Source organism: Sorex araneus, chromosome 4 (assembly GCF_027595985.1).
Source record: "Sorex araneus isolate mSorAra2 chromosome 4, mSorAra2.pri, whole genome shotgun sequence".
Taxonomy (NCBI): Eukaryota; Metazoa; Chordata; class Mammalia; order Eulipotyphla; family Soricidae; genus Sorex; species Sorex araneus.
Window position 1 is genome coordinate 203,865,826 of NC_073305.1, and position 22,685 is coordinate 203,888,510.

The window sequence follows — 22,685 nt, forward strand, 5'->3', positions numbered from 1 at the left end:
CTGAAAAAGCAGGGCAATTCTACCTCATACTTTTGTGACATGACCTAAGTCACCCTACCTAGAGAAGGTCAGGCTTGTTCAAACCACTGTGCATGAGGGGCCACTGGAGAGATCACACAGGCTGTTGCAGTACCCAGCAATTTGAGCCCTCCCAGCTCAGGCATTAAAAGTGTGACTAAGGAGCTTCAAAAGTGACCCCTGACCCAGTCACTCTATGCAACTCTACGAGGAACTCTAAACTGAACTTCCTACTGGGCCCATTCAACTTCCAGAGTGAGCAAAGGTGTTGATAATTATGACAATTGCTTCATAATTTTATGTAAATTATACAAATGTGATACAACATAAAATTTATATAAATTATAAAATGGAGTAATATAATTTTTAATAAGTTATCCTTTTGTTATGTACCAGTAGATAGTCACATAAAGCACTGAATAAATAAGTCTAATTATTGTTATTTCAAGTCAGCATTACTTTGAACTGCCATGGCTTCGTGTAATAAAATGTAAACTTGCATTTATTATTCAGTATAAATCAGACATAGTACACTTGCTATTTCTTTTGTTTGTTTGTTTTTGTTTATGGGTCACACCCAGTGATGCACAGGGGTTACTCCTGGCTCTGCACTCAGGAATTACTCCTGGCGATGCTCAGGGGACCATATGGGATACTGGGAATCGAACCTGCCTGGATCGGCCGCGTGCAAGGCAAATGCCCTACCCGCTGTGCTATTGCTCCAGCCCCTCATTATCCTTTTTGTAACCAATTTCTGAAAAGTTAGATCACTTGCCCAAGGCCACACCCAAGGCATAATGTGACTCCGATTCAGCATTGGTGCCTCTGGCTCTCAGAACCCACATCGTGTTGGTCGAAGTGCACAATTCATGTGGTAACTGCCACTTGAACGGTTCAAAATGGTTCAAAATTGCCACTAGTGGAAAGGCCTCTGCCCGAGTCAGCTCACCATTAAGAACAAACAGAATTAGAACACAAAGATAGTCAATAGGCTGAGCTCATGCTTTGCATGCAGGAAGCCTGGGTTTCATCCCTCACATAGCACAATCACTCAAGAGCACTGCTGGGAGTGATCCCCAAGCACTGAGTTGGGCTGGAAGTAGCCACAGGGCACCACCAGAGGTGCCTCTCAAAAACCACCACCACTACGGGCAAGAACAGGATGGTATTCTCGGTGTCCCCTGGGGCATTCTTTCTGACAGGCTTCTGAAAATCCAACACTCTATATGCATACATCAATCTTTTTTTCTTTCTTTTTTTTTGCTTTTCGGGTCACACCCAATGCACAGGGGTTACTCCTGGCTCTGCACTCAGGAATTACTCCTGGCGGTGATGGGGAACCAGATGGGTTGCTGGGAATCGAACCCGGGTTGGCCGCGTGCAAGGCAAATGCCCCACCTGCTGTGCTATCGCTCAAGCCCACATACATCAATCTTAACCAAATGAAGAGTACAGTAACCACACACCTTGAAACTACTTCTTTTCTTGTTTTCACTACAAGGAATGGAAAGACGATTGCCATCTGTGGTTTAGTAATGATCCTATTAGCCATTTGTTAAGTGGATCCCTTGGGTAATTGATTTTTAATAAATTGAACTCTTGGCATTCTCCTAAGACAGACATTATTGCTGCTCTGTACAGGATCTGAGCTTTGTAGCAAGGGCTTCATTTTCAGCTCAGAGTCAAGGATGAAACTCAGCGGCCTTGCCTAGGGAGGTCTGGATTCTGTCAGGAACTTCATCAGAATCTGCTCTTAGACAATCCACGTAATCGCTCCCTGATTTAGTATCTTCTTAAATCTGTTATCCCATTGCTCATTGATTTGCTCGAGCGGCACCAGTAACATCTCCATTGTTACTGTGTTTGGCATATAGAATACGCCACAGGGAGCTTGCCAGGCTCTGCCGTGCAAGCAGGATTCGGTAGCTTGCAGGGCTCTCCAAGGGGTGGAGGAATCGAACACGGGTCAGCGGCATGAAGGGCGAACGCCCTACCAATGTGCTATCGCTCCAGCCCAAAATTGATGATCAATAGATATAGTTTAATATGATCTATTAGTTTGATAGTAATAAAACAATTTTATATTTTTAATTGGTATACAATAAGGCTGGAGTGATAGCCCAGAGAGTAGGGCTTTTGCCTTGCACGCGGCCGACCTGGGTTTGATTCCTCTGTCCCTCTCGGAGAGCCCGGCAAGCTACCAAGAGTAGAGCCTGGCAAGCTACCCATGGCGTATTCAATATGCCAAAAACAGTAACAAAAAGTCTCACAATGGAGACATTGCTGGTGCCCGCTTGAGCAAATCGGTGAGCAACGGGATGACAGTGACAGTGACAGAGCCAGGAGGAATCCTGGAGCACTGCGGGTGTGTCCCAAAATTCCCATCGGGAATTTTATTATCACAAATAATAAAAAAGAATAAAAAAGAAAAGAAAAAAAAGAAGAATGTTAATGAGTTGTTTCAAGTATATGTGTAAACAACTGTAATATCAAAAAAAAAGAGGAAGTAGGGAGAGTAGAAAAATATTATATTGATAAAACTTATGAATTTAGAGATTCAAGTTGCTCAACAATCTCCAGCACAGGAAGAAATGAAGAGAACTGCATCAAATTCTCAAACAAGTGATGAAGAGAAAAATTTTAAAGTGTGAAAAAGATTGTAACGTATAGAGGTAGAGATATAAGAATAGCAGAAGATTTCATATGCAAAAGTTTGTGAAGGAAATGCTTCAGACAGAAGGAACAAAAGTATTTAGAAATCTGCATTGTCACAAAGACTTTGAAAAATACAAAAAACAGTTTACAACCAACCTAGTAGAAAATCTTTGCAAAGCATATAATATCTGAAAGAGAGACTAGTACTCTCAATACACAACAAAAAGCAAGCAGCCCAATTTTATTTATTTAATTTTATTTATTTATTTATTTATTTTTTGCTTTTTTGGGTCACACCTGGCGATGCACAGGGATTATTCCTGTTCTGCAATCAGGAATCACCCCTGGCAGTGCTCAGAGGACTATATGGGATGCTGGGAATCGAACCCTGGTCAGCTGCATGCAAGCTAAACACCCTACCCACTGTGCTATTGTTCCAGCACTTGTTATTATTTTTGTTTTTGGGTGTTTTTTTTTCTTTTTGGATCACACCCGGCGATGCACAGGGGTTACTCCTGGCTCTGCACTCAGGAATTACCCCTGGCGGTGCTCAGGGGACCATATGGGATGCTGGGAATCGAACCCGGGTCGGCAGAGTGCAAGGCAAATGCTCTACCCGCTGTGCTATTGCTCCAGCCCCTGTTATTTTTTTAAAGGTAAGTTTAAAGAAAAATATAAAACAATCCCATAGGTTTTCTGTCCTCTTCCAGGGCAGAGAGACGACCTTCCCTATTCCCAAGGATATGGCCAGGCGGGGAGAGGATGGACCTGTCCCACACCTGGGGGGACAAGGAAGGACCCACACAGGCACTTGGTCAGAGGCAAGTGCAACAGTCGGCCATTGGACTTGGCAGCTCTTTGGGCTGCTGATTTTAGAAACAAGTTTCCCTCTTCCCATAAAGGAAGCTTCTGTCTGGAGCAGTTATTGAAGAAGCTTCAGAAAGGTGTATGTGTGAGGTACCTGAAGGTGGCCTCTGAGCTCTCCTTTTTCCTAAGCATAGACTGGAGTGATAGCACAGCGGGTAGGACGTTCGCCTTTCACTTGGCTGACCCGTGTTCGATTCCTCCGCTCCTCTCGGAGAGCCTGGCAAGCTACCGAGAGTATCACGCCCGCACGGCAGAGCCTGGCAAGCTACCCATGGCGTATTCAATATGCCAAAAACAGTAACAACAAGTCTCACAATCGAGAGACATTACTGGTGCCCACTTGAACAAATCAATGAGCAATGGGATGACAGTGACAGTGACAGTGTCAGACTCTATCACGGATCAGGCATCAGGTGTCAGCTGCACGGAGCTCAGATGCTCTTCAGGTAACCAGAGGGGAAACTTGGGAAACTAACTTGGAGAGTTCTTCTCTTTCTTCTTCTCCACCAACCCGAACATTTTTGCTCCACGTCCCTCCTCAAAGACAGGAAGCAGGTTCAGCAACTCAGCCTACGACCGATCATCCAACCGAGACTGCATTCTTGGGGTGGAAGATGAAAGAAGCAAACGAGTTGCTCTGGGTGAGGGTTTTCCTCAGGAACTCCCCTTGGTGGCTGAGGTCCTGCTGGAACCACAGGACTCATCTAACCGGTGGGCCAGGAACATGCCACACCTGTTCAGCACATCTGTTACAGGACCGGGGGCTGGAGCAATAGCACAGCGGGTAGGGCATTTGCCTTGCACGCGGCTGACCCACGTTCAATTTCCAGCATCCCGTATGGTCCCCTGAGCACTGGCAGGAGTAATTCCTGAGTGCATGAGCCAGGAGTCACCCCTGTGCATCACTGGGCATGACCCAAAAAGAAAACTGTTACAGGACCAGCATTCTTGGTCAGTTTGGCAGTAAAGAGAACATATTCAGGGTCCCCTCACTCATCCTGGGGACTCACCCCTGTGAGGGTTCTTGGTGACTGGCTCCCGAAATCTCAAGTCAGCATTGTCGATTGGCGTGAAGGAGAGTCGCAGAATTTCCCGCAGGGTGATGACTCAGAGCATCCTTCCTTGATCTTTCTCCTTTACCTCTGGGAGCAGGCATGCCTCCAGGAGTAGAAAAACTGGTATTGAAGACAGTGGAGCAACGAGGACTTCGTAGATCATTCAGGAATCCACGGCGCTGACCCCCTGCTCCGAGGCAGAGAGCTCAGTGGAGTGTGACTGACCAACACTGGACAAGAAAAAAAGTAGAAAGAGATTTGCGGATGCTCTGTTCCTCAGGCTCCTAAGGAGAACACTTGGAGCTCAACTGTGTGCGGGCGGGGCTGGGGGCCCTGGGCAGGGTCTGTTTCAGTTCTGACTCCTGAGATGCCAGCTCCCTCGGCAGTTTACATCCCGACTCTCACTCCCTCCGTGAGCTAGCCAGGGGGCAGTCAGTCGTCTAGAAACTTCCCAGCCCCGTCTAGTGTTGCTGTGTTCCAAGATAAAACAGGAAGTGAAGTATTAGGTGATTGTTCCAGAGCCTCATTTGGGTTTTTTTTTGTTTGTTTGTTTTTAGGGTCATACCCAGCAGTGGGACAGGAGCAATAGCACAGCGGGTAGGGCATTTGCCTTGCATGTGGCTGACCCGGGTTCAATTCCTCCATCCCTCTCAGGGAGCCTAGCAAGCTACTGAGAGTATCCTGCCTGTATGGCAAAGCCTGGCAAGCTACCTGTAGTGTATTCGATATGCCAAAAACAGTAACAACAAGTCTCACAATGGAGACGTTACTGGTGCCCGCTCAAGCAAATTGAGCAATGCGAGAACAGTGCCACAGTGCTACCCAGCAGTGCTCAGGGGCTGCTCCCAACTCCAATAGTAGCTCCTGGAAGTTTTGGGAGGATGAACCTAGGCCTCTCACTGCAACTTTACTGAGCACGCACTCAGCCCATGAACTACCTCTGTGGCCTGGGAGCTCATTTTGAGTGTCTTCTAATATGAAGAATTAAATAACCATATTATTAAAAGGGTAAGATAGGGGCTGGAGTGATAGGACAGTGGGAAAGGTGTCTGTCTTGCACAGAGACCAACACAGGTTTGATCCCCAGCATCCCATATGGTCCCCTGAGAGGGACCTGACCGCATGGTACACCACCCACCAGATATAGTTCTTGAGTGCAGAACCAGGAGTAACCCCTGAGCATTGCTAGGTGTAATCCCAAAACAACAACAACAACAACTAATAATAATAATAATAAAAAGAGTAAAAAAAATTTAAGAATACAAAAGTAACAGGGGCTGAAGTGATAGCATAGCGGGTAGGGTGTTTGCCTTGCATGCAGTCGACCCAGGTTCGATTCCCAGCATCCCATATGGTCCCCTAAGCACCGCCAGGAGTAATTCCTGAGTGCAGACCCAGGAATAACCCCTATGCATCGCCAGGTGTGACCCAAAAAAAAAAATACAAAAGCAACAGCAACTTTTTTTAAAAAATTAATAATAGCATATAAACCTCCTATAATAATTGGGAGAAAAAAAACAATACAACTTGGAAACTCACCAAAATACCTCATCACTTCTTTAAATAACTTCAGCTAAAGGCCAAAGGGTATTGGGGAAAGGGAAAGGTCAGTTATAGGGCTGCCAGGTAGCAGGAAAGGTGTAAGTGAACAGATTTAAATTGCTGCCTTCTCTGTTGGGGGTTGAAGAGATTGGGTGTTCAGGAGGTATGCTGAAGGGGAACAACAAGGGAGGTTTCCTTTACACACGAAGGGCAGCCTCCACATCGCTTTCAGAGCCACGCCTAAGACAGAGTAGGGACACATTTTAGGGGTGACAGATTCTGTTTCATGGTTGGGTTTCAGCCATGTTCCAGCACCCATCCCATTTCTACCTGCTTTAGAAAATATATGGATGATAGACAAACACATTTTTAAAAATGCTTAGATTACTCATTAGGAATATTGAAATTAAAACAATAGAGAAATCACTGTATACTTATAAAAATAACCAAAAGTTAGAAGTTGGATCATTCTAAGTGTTGACAAGGATGTAGAACTGATAAAGAAGTAGAGTTTTGAGTATTTAGTAATTCCTACTAGTCAACATACATCTGCCAGATAATCCAGTCATTCTTCTAGGAACAAAAGCATATAGAGATTTGCAAATGTGTATTTTACTATAATAGCCTATCAAAAGTAACCCAAATGTCCATCAATGGCTTTTTGGATAAATTCTTATATGTCCATATAATGAAATACAGTTAACAATTTTTAAATGAATGTTTTTTTTTATTATTGAATAACCATGAGGTACAGTTACAGACTTACAAACTTTTGTGCTTGCATTTCAGTTATACAATGATCGAGTACCCATCCCTCCACCAGTGCCCGTTCTCCACCACCAATGCTCCCAGTATCCCTCCCACCACCCCCACCCCATCCCCCCATCACCCCACCCACCTCTGTGGCAGGGCATTCCCTTTTGTTCTCTCTTTCCTTTTGGGCATTGTGGTTTGCAATAAAGGTATTGAGTGGCCATCATGTTGGGTCTATAGTCTACTTTTGGCACGCATCTCCCAACCTGAGCAGGTCCCCCAAACACCCTTTACTTGGTATTCCCTTCTCTATCTGAGCTGCCTTTTCCCCCAGAATGTGAGGCTGGCTTCCAAGCAGTATTTCTACTATTTATTTCTACTATTTTTGGGTTAAAAGGAATGTTTGATACATATAATAACATGAAAATAACATGAATCAATCTCAAAATAATTGTGCAGAGAAAAGTCCAGGAAACTCTATATAACATAGTCATATACAGTCATGCTGTTATAACATATATGTTATATAGGGTTTTTATATAGAGTCTAAGTATTTATATAGAGTCTAAGATTTAAGGAGCAGAAAAAAATAATGTTGTTCAGTGGGTAGAAGAGAGAGAAAGGGATTATAAAGAGGCCCAAGAACACTTGGGAATATGACAGATGAAACAGGAAGGGGCTGGAACAATAGCGCAGCGGTTAGGGTGTTCATCTTGCACGAGGCTGACCCGGGTCCGATTCTTCCACCCCTCTTGGAGAACCCGGCAAGCTACTGAGAGTATCTCAACCGCACGGCAGAGCCTGGCAAGCTACCTGTGGTGTATTTGATATGTCCAAAACAGTAACAACAAGTCTCACAATGGAGACGTTACTGGCACCCGCTCAAGCAAATCCATGAACAACAGGATGACAGTGATACAGTATGATGCAGTGATCAATTATCTCAGTAAATCTGGTATATATGTTATGTGTTCATTAGAATTTTAACAGTGGAACTGTGAGCATTACTTTTTTTGGGGGGAGAGGTTTAGGCATGCCCCTAGCTATAATCACAGCTGCTCTCAGGGCTAGGGATTAATCATAGCTCTTGCTCTGGAGTCACTCAGGACTGCTTAGGTGAACATAGAAGGCAAGAGAGAAAAATGTGGGCTCCTACATGCAAAGAATGTAACCTCGCCCTTAAAGCCATCTTTCTGGTCTATGAGCATTTTTTAAAATATCTGGGCCCTCTGCTTGTAAAGACTATGATCCGAGAGGTCTTCTAACCCATTTTGGCACCCAGAGCGGCTTCTTACAGAAATGCATCTAGACTGTGAACTGTGCTACAACCCCGTGCCGTCCAGGGAGGAATTTTCCCTCTCTACCCTGTTTTTCTGCGCGGAAGATGGCAACAGCCACGTGGCGAGAGCCACCTCCTAAGACTCCCAACCCAGAGGTATGAGTTTGCAGTGACGTGGCTCATAGGCAATCATGGGATGGGGGGGCGTTACCAGCACGCTCTAGGCCCAGATAAGATCCAGAGCTGCCACTCGCAAAACAGACCCTCTGCTCCTAAAGACTATGATCCGAGAGGTCTTCTAACCGATTTTGGCACCCAGAGCGGCTTCTTACAGAAATGCATCCAGACTGTGAACTGAGCTAAAATATCAGAAATCCAAAACCACATGGCTGCAACAGCTCATAGAGTCTTCATTCTCAGCAATGAAAAGAAATTATTAAATGATGTCTTTTCAGCAGGCCTGATTGTTGTGGGAAAATTCCAAACAATAATAGTGAGTTCTCTATTGAAATATTGAATGTATTCAAAGTATAGAGTGAATAAAGTGAAGATCATTAGCTACTTAGGTGGGGGGGTGGGAGGGGGGTATATTGAGGTTCTTGGTGGTGGAAGATGTGCACTGGTGTAGGGATGGGGGTTTAATCATTATATGACTGAGACTTAAACCTGAAAGCTTTGTATTTTTTTCACGATGATTCAATAAAATAAATTTTTTTAATCTGGGTTTATTCAAATACATTCACTTTATTAACTATGGGTATTTTGCAATTTTCAGGAGATTACATAACTTTTTGTATTTATCAATAGTTTTTCTTTTTTATTAAATTACATTCCATGACATATAATTATGTGATAATATATTTAAGGGTTATTTTTATTCATTTTTGTTGGCTTGGAGGCCACACCTGGCAGTGCTCAGGGCTTACTCCCAGATTTTCTCAGCGATCACTCCAGCCATATGCAGTGCTGGGCATTGAACCAGGGTTGACTGTGTGCAAGGCAAGCACCCTACCCACTATACTATCACTTCTGGCCCCTTAATTTTTTTCATTAACAGAAATTTATTTATTGCAGTTTAGAAGGCTGGTAAGATTAAGACAACAGGTAGGCAAATTAGTATCTGGTACCCACTTCTTACTTCATTGATGATTCTCTTCTGCATTCTCTTCTCACATGATGAAGGGCAAGAGAGCTCAGTGGGTTCCCTTTTTTAAGGATTCTAATTCCATTTGTGAGGTTCTATCCTCAAGATTTAATCATCTTCCAAAGACGACACATCAAATATCTTTACGCTGAGCACTAGAATTTAACATGAATTTAGGGAAAACACAAACATTCATTATATAGCACAAGCCGTTTTCAATCTTACTATAAAGGAATTTTGAGCCTAAATATCCAATGGGTGTCTCCTTCCTTCCTTCATTCCTCCTTCCTTCCTTCCTTCCTTCCTCCTCCTTCCTTCCTTCCTTCCTTCCTTCCTTCCTTCCTTCCTTCCTTCCTCCCTCCCTCCCTCCCTCCCTTCTGCCTTCCTCCCTCCCTCCCTCCTTCTCTCCCTCCCTCCCTCCCTCCTTCTTTCCTTCCTTCCTTCCTTCCTTCCTTCCTTCCTTCCTTCCTTCCTTCCTTCCTTCCTTCCTTCCTTCCTCAAAGACTAAAAGTTAGTTTATTCAAGGGTGCAGTGCTGCCAGCAGGTCACCCTGTACCCACGGAGTGAGTGCAAGACCCCCAAATTGCCACTGTGCCTCTGACCAGACCCCAACAGCTAGGGACCAACTTTCCCAAGAAATTAAATAGCCAAAAGTTAGGTATGTGGGAGCCAGGCCCACAAACCACCTCCAACTCAGCAATACAAGCTCAGTTATCTGCCTTGTTTTAGAAACATATAAATAAATCTCAGAAGAGATCAAATGCTGCAGTTAATCTAGGACTTGTGCAAGCTGTATAGACTGGGGTAAATTGGGGGGGAGGTCAGCCTGGTGCCCACCCAAGCAGTTGGCCAAGCAGCCACTTGCTTCCACATTCCAAAATTGCTGCCATGGCCCTGGTCTGACTCTACCGTCTCAGAACGAACCTCACCAAGATCACTGTATCACTGTCATCCTATTGATCATCGATTTACTCGAGCAGGCACCAGTAATGTCTCTATTAAACTCAGCCCTGAGATTTTAGAAGCCTCTCCTTACTCATCTTTCTCAACGATTGGAGGCTCTTTCAGGGTCAGAGGAATGAGACTTACTGTTACTGTTTTTCGCATCTCGAATACGCCACGAGGAGCTTGCCAGGCTCTGCCGTGCGGGCAGGATACTCTTGGTAGCTTTCTGGGCTCTCCAAGAAGTATGTATATATCTTTTACTGTATCTGGGATATGAATACGCCATGGGGAGCTTGCAAGGCTCTCCTGTGCGGGCAATAGACTCTTGGTAGCATGTCAGGTTCTCCAAGAGGGAGAACAAGGCTACTAGATGTCGCTTCCGGAAGCTTTGTCTTATAGTCTCTGGATGTTGGCCGTTGGTGGGATTACATGGCGCCAGGGATATAAGCAAGATATAATTCTGCTAAAAAATTCAGGTATGCAGGTTTCGTGACTGGAATCTCCAGGCTTTCTCAGGGTCAGGATGGGCTACCTCTCCCCACCTCCCTGTACATCCAGAAGCCTCAGCAGTCCCATCCACACCCCAAAGTTGCCACCCAATTAAGAAAGCTACTCCAGCCTCGCCTTTCCGATATAAATCCTGAATGCCCTGAACAAACACAATGATCTCTTGTGTACCTGAATACCTATATGAATATAATTTTTGTAAGCATTCTCAGCAGTTCTTCATAACAGACAACACAAAATACATTATTTTGGTTATGCTTTGGGACAGGGATTAGGGCTTGAGATAGAAACATCCCACATTTAGTGGTGGGAAGGTATAATGGTGGTGGGATTGGTGTTTGAATATTAAATGTAATCAAATATTTTGAACTACCTTATAAAATAAAAAAAATTTAAAGAGGATTAGGATTACTATAATGTCTCTTATCCAAGGAGCTGGTGGCTGGGTGGAGAGAGGACCCAGAAGTTAAAATTTCAGCACTCCAGATTCAAGGAAGGGCTGATGTTTCTGGGCTCAGGATTCTGCTGGAGCCCAGAGCTAAGGCCTGGGCCACCAGAAGTAGTCCCGACTGACATTTAGCTAGAATGCTGATGAATTAGTGCAAACTCTGATGGGTTTACGTGTCAAACCAGGAAGGAAGGCCATTCTAGGCACAGAAGAGAATATTTAGAAAAACTGATGCTTCCTGGGACTTACAAATAATAACACTTCTGAGTAGGGGTTAAAAACCTTCAGGCTGGGGCAACAGCACAGCGGGTAGGGCATTTGTCTTGCACGAGGCCAACCCGGGTTCGAATCCCAGCATCCCATATGGTCCCCTGAGCACCGCCAGGGGTAATTCCTGAGTGCAAAGCCAGGAGTAACCCCTGTGCATCACCAGGTATGACCCAAAAAAAGCAAAAATAAATAAGTAAATAAATAAAAACCTTCAACCCACCAGACATTCAACTTATTGGTGTTTTCTTCCCTCCTCTCTGTTCTCAACACTGCTGCCAGAGTAGTGTTCTTCAAAAGAAGAAAAAAATACAATACAATCGCTTTAAACTCTGTTGGCTCTCGCCTACTGGAACAAAGACCAAGCTTGCTCCCTTGACATTCAAAGTCCTTCACAATCTGGCCCCCACCTCCCTCTCAACCGCCCCCCCTCCCCGCAGGGGCCCCTGAGCCTCCCTGTCAAAGCTCTGCTGGCTTCCTGTTTGCCACGCAGGGCATTCACTTTCTGAACCCCCACTGGCCTTTGCCCAGGCTGTTCCTCTGCCCAGAATGTTCTATGCCTCTTCTCAGATAAACTCTTTCTCATCTTCCCAGACCCGCTCAGGGGAAGATCTCATCTTCCCTTCACTCAAGCCTCACGAGGAGCCCTTCCTGCACAGAAGTTCAAGGCTGGGCACCCAGCGCACAGATATCAACTCACCTTTTTATTTATTATTTTTTTGTTAGATAATTAATTCCTCTTGGGAGGATGCCCCTGTGCTTCACCACACACCTCCATCAGGCTCTTGTTGCTCTTCTACTTCTTCTTTTGCTTTTTGGGCCACACCTGGAGATGCACAGGGGTTACTTCTGGCTCTGCACTGAGGAATTATTCCCGGCGGTGCTCGGGACTATATGAGATGCTGGGGGTCGAACCCAGGTCGCCTGCATGGAAGGCAAACGCCCTACCTGTTGTACTATTACTCCAGCCCCTTTGTTGCGCTAGTTTTTTGATTTTAGGCTACACCCACGGTGCTGACGTGAGGGGAGGTGCTATTCCCGCCTCTGCTCTTGAGGGTCTCCCCCTATAATCAGGGACCAAACCTAGGCCTCCCGCACGCGAAAATATATGCTCCGTTCTTTGAGCTATTTCTCCAGCATTAGCTCAGAGCTGTGCGTCATGTCTAACTTTGGACGTCATGTCCAACTCTGTCCAACTCTGGACGTCACGTCTAACTCAGCCCACAGGACGCCTGGCCTGTTTGTTGAATGACTGCATGAGCGCGCAGGCAATTACCCAGTTTATTGTGCCGGTCACCCTGGTGTGTGTGTGGGAAGGGTGGTCTTCGAAACTCTTGGCCTAGCGGGGGTCCTAGAGCCCGGGATGCGGGGTGTAGGGGCGCCTGCCCTGAGCGCCCGGGGGGCTCCGATCCCGCCCTCGCTATCCCCCACCCAGTCCACGGGGCCCCGCCCCGCCTACAGCCCGGATTGGGCGGCGGAGGCAACGCCCACCCGGCTGCGCCGCTTGGGATTGGTGTAGCCGCCGCCGGGAGGCGGGGCCAGGCCGGGAGCCGCTGACGCAATGGGGGCCAGAAAAGCCCGGCGGGCCGCGAGCGGCTCCGACGGCGCGAGCAGCCGAGGTGAGTGCGGGGCCGCGGGCGCGCGGGCGGGGGGCCCGGGCCGCCTTCCCGGGGCCGGCGCTCCTCCTTGCACGGGCCGCGGCGACCCCGCCCGGAGGTCCATAGTCGGTCTTGCCTTCCAGACGCGGAGGACCGAGACTCCCGCACGCAGAGGAAGCGCACAAGATGGCATCGGAGGTAAGAGCACGGGGCGGGGGGCGGGGGGGCGCCGGCCCTCTGCCCCGCCGACCGGGCAGTAGCCGGGCACGACCTGCCCGCCCTCCTGCCAGTTGCCCCCGCCGGCACCCCCAGATGCGCCGGGATAGGTGCTTCCCATTTGCTCTTCCCTTAGTGTCTGCTCCCTACCCGCCCACCCCGCTCCGGGCTTCTGGGGTGGTCCCATGGCAAAGCCCGGTGTGGCCCTGGGCGGGGAAGGTTCTGATCACTCACTCAGCTCCCTTCCAATCCCTTCCTTTCCCCACCGTCAGCTCCAACCCCTGCTGGGCGGCACCCGTGTCGCCACGCGCACATGACAGTGTGGAGGAGTCAGGGGCCAGGGGGACTGTGTCCTGGGGCTGGTTCCCAGTCTCTGCACTCCGGTCGCCTACTGACCTCGGAGAGCCAGGGGGTCCCAGGCTCCACTTTCTTTCCTTGGACCTCAGATGGTTTGGCAAAGGGGGATCCTAATCGCCCTCTGCCTCTCTGTTAATGTACTAAAGGATGAGCTCATTGCTTTGAACCCCCCGGGTACAAGGGACTGTTTGCTTGATGCCAGTGACAAGGAATCCAACCCCTTGTAGCCTCATTCGCTGGCCGGTTGCTTCCTGTCTCTCTCTCTCTCTGGGCCTTAGCTGGCTCCTCTGAGCGAATGAAGCGAGAGCTGGTCAGCCTGCTGGTTCCTGGCTCTCGGAGGAGGGCTGGGGGCAGGATCTGGACTTTGGAGTCAAATAGACTTGGTTTCCAAAGCAGCCCCGTGACCTCCCCGCACCTCTTCCCTCCTCTGTGAAGTCAAGCCAGCAGCGCCCACCTCCCAGGAGGCTGGATTGACCGGGTGGAATGCTAATGCTGACAGGTGCTGGGGGACCCGGCTGCTAAGTGAGACTCTAGGTGACAGCACCCGCACTGCCCTCTTGCGTTCTGAACTGGCTCCTGCTCGTTTAGCCCAGCCTCGCCCAGCGCCTTCCGAGCTAGGATCACTCCTGGATCAGGCCTGTGCCACAGGGGTCCTTCAGCCCAGGCTGTGCCCTGGCGTGGGGCACCGCCTCGCCCCACACTGGGCCTCCCTTCTCCTCTGTGCCTGCCCCACGGTGACAAGCCTCCTGGGGGTCCTTTCAACGCTGCAGTGGAGTGGGGGTGTGACTCTATTGGAGGGTGGGCTTGCCTTGGGGAGACCCCTGCTGACCCTCTGCTTGGCCAGGTCGTGCTGGCACTCACTGGTTTGGCGCTTATTAAGTAGTTGTTATTCCATCCAAGGTAGGAGTCCGGGGCCTGCTGGGGGCGGTGCCCCGGCCCTGGCCGAACTCCCAGTGACGGGCCGGTCCTCGCTCTTTGGATCCAGCAGTCGGGAATAGGGGCCCACAGGGTGCCTTGCTGGAGAGCGGGGCCTGGCAGGGCAGCAGGTCCAGGTGCTGAAAGGCAGGGTGGACACGGCCTCTGCAGACCAGTCTTCTGGCAGCCACGGCTGTTGGGCACCGAGGGGTCAGCTGTACCAGGGGCACTGCAGCCAGACGAGAGCTCAAGCAGGCCTTGGCCACCAGGAGCCCAAACCCCTCCCTGGGGAATAGCTAGGAGTCACTGAGTGCCCGCCACTGTGCCCCGCCTGCCCTTAGCCAGTAGACTGCGCGCAACAGCTCTTAGCAAATAGGTTCTGTCTTATCCCTGGCCTCGCGGTCACCCTCGGAGATAATCAGATGCCCTCAGTAGGTGGCTAACAGAGGTCCAGGCCATTGCACAGAGTGGAAGGAGGTTAGATACCCTCAGTGCCAGTGAAGTATCATGCCCGCCTCCACCCTGCACGCTCTCCTCCCAGTCCTTGGCACCCTGGGCACTTGGACTGTTTTCCCTGCTTGTCCACCCCCTCCCCCACCGGCCCCGGGCTCTGGCCTATGCCCTCTTTCAAAATAGAGATTCTGTTTGATTTCCATCAGTGCCTCCACACTCCCCCCACATACACAAACGCGCATGCACGCGCACACACACACCCACACACACACACACACACACACACAGTCTGGAGATGCTGTAACCCTCGTTCAATTGGTGGCACTAAATGGTCCGCCTGAGCACTGTGCTGAAAATAATCCCAAGCACTATCAGGTGTAACCCAGATTTGATTTTTTAAAATTTATTTATTTATTTTGCTTTTTTGGGTCACACCCAGAGATGCACAGGGGTTACTCTTGGCTCGTGCACTCAAGAATTACTCCTGGCGGTGCTCGGGGAACCATATGGGATGCTGGGACTCAAACCCGGGTGTGCCACTTGCAAGGCAAACACCCTACCCGCTGTGCTATCGTTCCAGCCCCTCTTTTTTTAAATTAAAAAAGAAAATAATAGGGGCCAGAGAGCTAGTACAGTGGTTAAGGCACTGCCTTACATACAGCTGACCTCAGTTTGATCCCTAGCACCTCGTGTGGTCTCCCAGGCCCCACCAGGAGTGACCCCTGAACACAGAGCCCAGAGTAAGCCCTGAGCACCACCACGTGTGGCCCCAGCTCCCAAATTCCAAGACAGGCTTGTCTCTGCCCCTTCCCTCTATGGGGCGGGAGGGAAGGGTCATCTAGTAAACTCCTAGACAGATAGTGACAACAGGTGTGTTCAGGGATAACCAACCTCTCCAAAGGTAAGAGTTGGCCCAGAGCGATGCGACGGGAGGTGAGACACTTGCCTTCCACAGCCAAACCCTGTTCAATGCCTGGCACCTCCGATGGGCCCCCGAGCACCACCGGGTCACTCCTGAGTCCAAACCCAAGAGTAGCCCCAGAACATCGAGTGCGACCCAACCTCTCCTCGCTCCAAAAAAGGGTCCGAGTTCGATCCTGAGGCTGTAGACACGGTATTGTGCCTCGCATCACAGTGGTCAGCGGCAGGGAAGGCTCCAGAATACCGACTGTGGTTTGGGGGCCTCCTGCGCTGCCTCCATCTCCCCAGTGCATGATGGGAAGAACCCTAATTTTTGTTTGTTTGTTTGGAGGCCACACCCCATGGTGCATGGGGCTTATTCCTTGCTCTGTGCTCAGGGATCATTCCCGGCGGGGCCATCGCTCCTCACATTACTCCTGCCGGAGCTCAAACCCGGGTCAGCTGCATATGCAGTAAACGCCCTACCTGCTGTGCTGTCTCTCCAGCCCCAAGAACCCTAACTTTAGTGCCTCGCCCTGTTCCGACGCTCAGTTCCTGTGTGACTTCGGGCAAGTGCGTGGCCCTCTCTGAGCCTGTGCTCGTCTGCTCCATTAGACTTGGTAGCCCACCCCCATCCCCGCAGCCTTGCAAATCTGCTCTTCTGGGGAGGGGAAATTAATTACTCTCGCTCTCCTGGCCAGAGTGGGAAGCTATGGGGCGGCCGGTTTGTGGGTGCTGTGGACCCCATCATGGAGAAGTTCAACTCGTCCATTGCCTACGACCGGAACCTGTGGGAGGTGGACGTGCAGGGCAGCAAGGCCTACAGCCGGGGCCTGGAGAAGGCGGGGCTGCTCACCAAGGCCGAGAAGGACCGGATTCACCAGGGCCTCGACAAGGTACCGCCCAGGCCCCCCCAGGCCCCCCTGGGCCCCTCCCTGTGGCCCCCTCCTCCCAGGTCCCCGAGCACAGGCTGTAGAGTTGTCCTAAGCCTGACGTTTCCCTTGGGCGAGCACGGACCCCTACTGAGGTGCATTTGCCGCTTCTGTCTCTCTCTCTTCATCCTTCAGTGCCCCCCTGGGCCTGTGGCTTGGGGCAAAGTGAGTCTGGGGGTGCTCTCAGGGGAGTGGGACGTGCAGGTCCCCCTGGACAGCCTCCGGCGCACTCCCAGGACGCAGCGCCCATGCAGGGACAGTCAGTGGGCGGGCAGGGTCTGGAAGCTCCTGCCTGTCCCCTGAGCCCCTGGCCGTCTGCTCCAGGTGGCTGAGGAGTGGGCCCAGGGCACCTTCAAACTCAACCCCAACGATGAGGACATCCACACGGCCAATGAACGGCGTCTGAAGGTAAGAGCCCCTCTGCCTGCGCGAAGCCAAGTGGACGCTGCGCCTGCCCGGGGCCCCCGTGGCCTAAACTCCAGCGTTCCATCCGCTTCATCACTGGTGGACCGCGGGAGCAGGATGGCAGAGGCTCGGCGGGGCGGGGGTCCCTGGGGGAAGGCGGTGCTCAGCGGAACCTACCTGGACTCACTGACCCCCTGCCTCTCCTCCACGCCAGGAGCTCATCGGTGAGACCGCGGGGAAGCTGCACACCGGCCGGAGTCGGAACGACCAGGTACAGCCCGCCCGGCCCTTGCTGTCTAGCCTGGGGGGCCCCGGGGGCAGAGTTGGGGTCTAGCGGCCATCCGGGACCCCAGCTGCTCCCTCAGCGCCACCTCCTTCCCCGTAGGTGGTCACAGACCTCCGGCTGTGGATGCGGCAGGACTGCTCCAAGCTCGCAGGTCTCCTCCGGGACCTCATCAAGAGCATGGTGGACCGGGCAGAGGCGTAAGTCGGGGCGGGGGGCAGGGGGAAGAGCCCAGAGACAAGCTGGGTCCCAGGCCCTGAAGGTGGGTGGGTGGGCAGTGCCCGGTGCCAGGACATGGCAGGAGTCCCGGCGGGGGCAGCCAGGGCGGGTGTGTTTCTGCAGCAGCAGCACGCGAGGGCCCTGCAGGGCCTCTCTGGGCAGGCAGCCTGTCCTGGAGCCCCAGGAAAGCCGACGAGTCACCCCTGGCTCTCTCCCACCCCCTGCCAAGAGGGGGTTCACGTCCTCTTCCTTGGACCCCCGAGCTGCAGACGTGGGCGGAGCAAAGGCAGGAGAACCAAAGCCTGGAGGCGGGGTGCAGGAAGTGACTGCAAATGAGTAGTTTCTTTTGGGGCGTGATAAACTGTTCTCCCACTTTTGGTGGTTGGACATTCAAGCACAACCTTTGGGTGAATTGGAAGCAAATTTTTTTTTTTGGGGGGGTCACACCTGGCGATGCTGGCTCTGCATTCAGGAATTACTCCTGGCGGTGCTCAGGGGACCATATGGGATGCTGGGAATCGAACCTGGGTTGGCCGCGTGCAAGGCAAACGCCCTACCCGCTGTGCTATCGCTCCAGCCCCTGAATTGGAAGCAAATTAATTCCACCTCAGAAAAGACAAAAAACGGAACCTCTGGGGTTCAGCAGATGCCGCAGGGCCCTGAGTTTGATCCCTGATGTTCCCTAAGCCCCGCCCCAGCACCGCCAGGGGTGCCCCTAAAAAAATAGGACCCATGGTCCCAGCATGCTGCCTCTGCCTGCCCTGCGGACATGCCTCCCTCTAGTCCGTGGTTTTAGGGAGCTTCTCCCCACCCCCTTCACCCCGTGAACCCCCTCCTCTTGCCCCTGTGTGTGGAGCCCCTTCCCCTGAAGATGTGACCACATCTTGGTCCTGGCCCAGCCCTGGCTGGTTCTTGGATTTGGCTCCCCTCCATCCGGTGTCTTCCCTGCCGTATGTTGGTCCCCCTGGTCTGGGTCTGGGTCTCGGCCCCCCATAGCCTGCGCGGCCTCATCTTCCCCTGCAGGGAGCGAGACGTCCTCTTCCCGGGCTACACACACCTGCAGAGGGCCCAGCCCATCCGCTGGAGCCACTGGATCCTGAGGTGAGGTGGGGCGGGTGGGGGGCACCTGGCTGGGGGGCTCTGGCGGGGGCAGGCCGGGCCTGCCCTCTGACCCTCCGACCCACTCCCGCAGCCACGCCGTGGCCCTGACCCGGGACCTGGAGCGGCTGCTGCAAGTGCAGAAGCGAGTCAACGTCCTGCCCCTGGGGAGGTGAGCACGGCTGGGGGAGCCTCAGAGGAGGAGGAGGAGGAGCCAGGAAGGACACGGGGTTACCTGCTCAGGGTTCCTCCCGGCTGGGCACGAGATGGGGCGCAACGGAGCTAGCAAGTACCCGAGTCCCGCTTCCCTCCCGCACAAAGACAGGGGTACTGGGGTCCTGAGCGCCTGGGCGCTGAGTCCCCTGTCCCCGCAGCGGGGCCATTGCAGGCAATCCTCTGGGAGTGGACCGGGAGCTGCTCCGAACGGGTGAGGCGCCCTGCCCCCTCCTGGGGGTCCCCCTCAGTCCCCACCGGGTCCTGCACCTCGTGGGGCCGCAGTCCCGTCGTTTCTTACCCCTGGACGCTGAGGTCAGAACAGGGGAGAGCTGCCGTGGGGGGTGGCCCCCTGCTTCTTTCTGGGTACCCCGCCCTTGTCTTTCCCCCTGCAAGGGACCCCAGGGAGGTGCTGGGCGGGACCCCTCCTCGCTCTTCGGCCCAACCCTGTCCGTTCTGTCCCTGCCCAGAGCTGAATTTTGGAGCCATGACTCTGAACAGCATGGACGCCACCAGTGAGCGGGACTTTGTGGGTGAGTCCTGGGGGCAGCCCCTGCCTGCCGGCCTCTGTCCCCCAGCCCTGTGGGGTGAGCCTGAGCGTCTCCCTTGCCCCCTCCAGCCGAGTTCCTCTTCTGGGCCTCGCTGTGCGGGGTTCACCTCAGCAGGGTCGCCGAGGACCTTATCCTCTACGGCACCAAGGAGTTCAGCTTCGTGCAGCTCTCCGACGCCTACAGGTAAGGCCCGCCGCCGGCGTCCCACCCCGGCCCGCCAGCACCGACCTCTCTCCTCCAGCCGCACCCCCGCAGCCCCTTCAGCCCGCCACCTCTGTCCCCAGCACCGGAAGCAGCCTGATGCCCCAGAAGAAAAATCCCGACAGCCTGGAGCTGATCCGGAGCAAGGCGGGGCGCATGTTTGGGCGGGTGAGCAGGGCCAGGAATGGGGTTGGGGGGAGCTGAGGGTCCCAGGAACAGCCAAGAATGGCTCCGAGATGGGGCTGGAGCGATAGCACAGTGGGTAGGGCATTTGCCTTGCACGCGGCTGACTCGGGTTCGATTCCCAGCATCCCATATGGTCCCCTGAGCACCGCCAGGAGTAATTCCTGAGTGCAGAGTCAGGAGTGACCCCTGTGCATCGCCGGGTGTGACCCAAAAAGAAAAAAAAGAATGGCTCCAGGAGCCAGCCCTGACCCCGACTCTTTCCTCAGTGTGCCGGGCTCCTGATGACACTCAAGGGACTTCCGAGCACTTACAACAAGGACTTACAGGTGTGAGGCTGGGGGCACCAGGTGAGGGCCCCACCTGCATGTACCCGAGAGCTCTGGCATTTGGGAGACCTCAGAGTTGCCTCCCGCCAGTCTGCGCCCAAGAGCCATCTCCTCTCTGCAGGGTGGGGTGGGGTGGGGGGACACGGGGTGCGCCTAGAGGAAGGTGGGGGGAGGGGCTGCGGGACTCTCACCCCTGCTGCCCCGCCTTCCAGGAGGACAAGGAAGCCGTGTTTGAAGTGTCGGACACCATGAGCGCCGTCCTGCAGGTGGCCACTGGCGTCATCTCTTCACTGCAGGCAAGACACGCCTCTCCTTCCCGGGGCTCCTCAGGGTGGTGTGTGTGTGTATGGGGGGGGGGGGTCTCTGCCTGTGTCTGTACCCGAGCAGTGAAGGGCCAAGACATAAGCTGCGGCGGCAGTCGGAAAAGTGTTTTGACTTCGGGATCCTGGCAACGATTCTGTCTTTTATCATGATCATGGGAAATTTCAGTAGCTGAGGTCATGTCTAATGAACTTGTGTACCAACCCCAGCTTGGGGCAGTTCTGCTCTGTCTGTCCCTGCCCACTACCTCCCCTCTTTTTGTTTTTGTTGGGGGCGCAAACCTGGTGGTACACAGGGGCTCCTCCTAGCCCTGTGGGTGGGGAACCCTCCCAGCAGCATGGAGGACCATGCAGTGCTAGGATCTAGCCCGGCTCCTTCAGACGGAGCCTGTGCACTAGCCTTTGGAACTGTGTGCCCGGTTTGGTGTGGTGGTGGGGAACCGGAGTATAATATGAGTAGGGCTCTCGCCTTGCATGCGGCAAAACCTGGATTCAATCCCCAGCACCCCATATGGATTCCTGAGCACAGAACCAGGAGTAAGCCCAGAGCACAGACTGATGTGGCCCCCCACATCCCAAAAAATAAAACCCAACCAAGTAACCAAATAAATAAATCAATAAAAAATGCAATCCTGGGGCTGGAGCAATAACATAGCAGGTAGGGCATTTGCCTTACATACGGCCGACTGGGGTTCGATTCCCAGCATCCCATATGGTCCCCCGAGCACCACCAGGAGTAATCACTGTGCATCTCGGGGTGTGACCCAAAACCAAAAAAAAAAAAAAAGAAAGAAATACAGTCCTAGGCCCTCTGCAGATTCAGTGAAACAGAATTTCTGGTGGTAAAGCTCTGCAGACTGGATTTGTAGTCAATTCTGACTCTGAAAACATAATGATTAACCTAGTCGTGCGCCCCAAACTGGGAAATTCATGGGAAAACTGGCTCGAGCGCAGAGCAAAATAGGGTGAGGAAAAGCAGGTCTGGCCACGACGGGGGCCTGCTGATTGGGGCATGGGACCGTGGACCCGAGGGCCCCAGACTCACCCCTGGCCTGGCTGCATCTCCCAGATCCACCGTGAGAACATGGCGAAGGCCCTCAGTCCCGACATGCTGGCCACTGACCTCGCCTACTATCTGGTCCGCAAAGGGGTAAGTGTGAGGAGGCCGGGGGAGGGGGAGGGGTGAGATGCAGGTTGGGGCTGGTGGTCAGGGGGGGCCCGGGACAAACCAGGAGCCAGGGAAGCCGGTGTCAGTCTGGCCCTCTCCGTTGGTGCCCAGATGCCGTTCCGCCAGGCCCACGAGGCCTCTGGGAAAGCTGTGTTCATGGCTGAGACCAAGGGGGTCCCCCTCAACCAGCTGTCGCTGCAGGAGCTGCAGACCATCAGGTACAGCCGCCCCCGCCCCCGCCGCTGCCTCTACTGCTCCGAGCTGCTGGGGGCCGGGGTGTCCCGACCCTTCTGACCCGTGTGATCCTCTTTTGCCCCCAGCCCCCTGTTCGCAGGTGACGTGAGCCACGTGTGGGACTATGGGCACAGCGTGGAGCAGTACACGGCCCTGGGGGGCACAGCGCGCTCCAGCGTCGACTGGCAGATCGGCCAGGTGCGAGCACTGTTGCAGGCGTACCAGGTTTAGGCCTCCCCCATGCCCACTCCCAAATAAAGTGACCCAAGAAGAGGCTGTTGCACATTTCCTGCCCAGCCTGTCGGCCTCCGTGGGGGGCATCTAAGGGTCCTCAGCAGTCGGGGCCACCAGGAAGTGGAGAATACATGTAAAGGTGGCAAGATGCGGAGGAGGAAGTGGATTTTATCTCAGCTGAGCGTCTGGCACGTGGACGTCCCAGTGACCGTTAGCCTCGCATTGGAGCCCTGCTGGGCCTGGTGCTCAGGGCGAAGCCTTCCCTTCCTCCAGGGTCTCCTTACCCACCCTCTCCTGGACCACTGGGCGACCCGTGATTGACCACCCACCCTGACGCAGCATCCCAGGCAGAGGGCTAAGCCAGAGGTCCAGGGGTACCTGTGCTCTCATGAGGGA

General features: G+C 52.7%; 1 protein-coding gene and 1 long non-coding RNA gene across 2 annotated transcripts; one reads left to right on the forward strand and one right to left on the reverse strand.

Moving 5' to 3' along the window:
• Positions 1–4,372: 4,372 nt before the first annotated feature.
• LOC129404299 (uncharacterized) lies at positions 4,373–12,449 on the reverse strand. The gene is made up of 3 exons (XR_008629819.1): positions 12,181–12,449; positions 9,301–9,468; positions 4,373–4,825 (listed from the first exon to the last, which is right to left on the reverse strand). It is a non-coding gene; the product is annotated as an uncharacterized LOC129404299 (long non-coding RNA).
• A 571-nt stretch (positions 12,450–13,020) lies between these two features.
• Positions 13,021–22,328, forward strand: ASL (argininosuccinate lyase). Its single transcript, XM_055135678.1, has 17 exons — positions 13,021–13,099; positions 13,222–13,276; positions 16,621–16,815; positions 17,176–17,259; positions 17,471–17,527; positions 17,642–17,739; positions 18,782–18,859; positions 18,951–19,028; positions 19,231–19,283; positions 19,540–19,602; positions 19,689–19,803; positions 19,905–19,989; positions 20,274–20,333; positions 20,546–20,629; positions 21,723–21,803; positions 21,933–22,039; positions 22,142–22,328. Exons 2-17 carry the CDS (start codon positions 13,265–13,267, stop codon positions 22,284–22,286), a joined length of 1,395 nt encoding a protein of 464 aa, XP_054991653.1. The 5' UTR covers positions 13,021–13,099; positions 13,222–13,264; the 3' UTR covers positions 22,287–22,328.
• Positions 22,329–22,685: the final 357 nt, after the last annotated feature.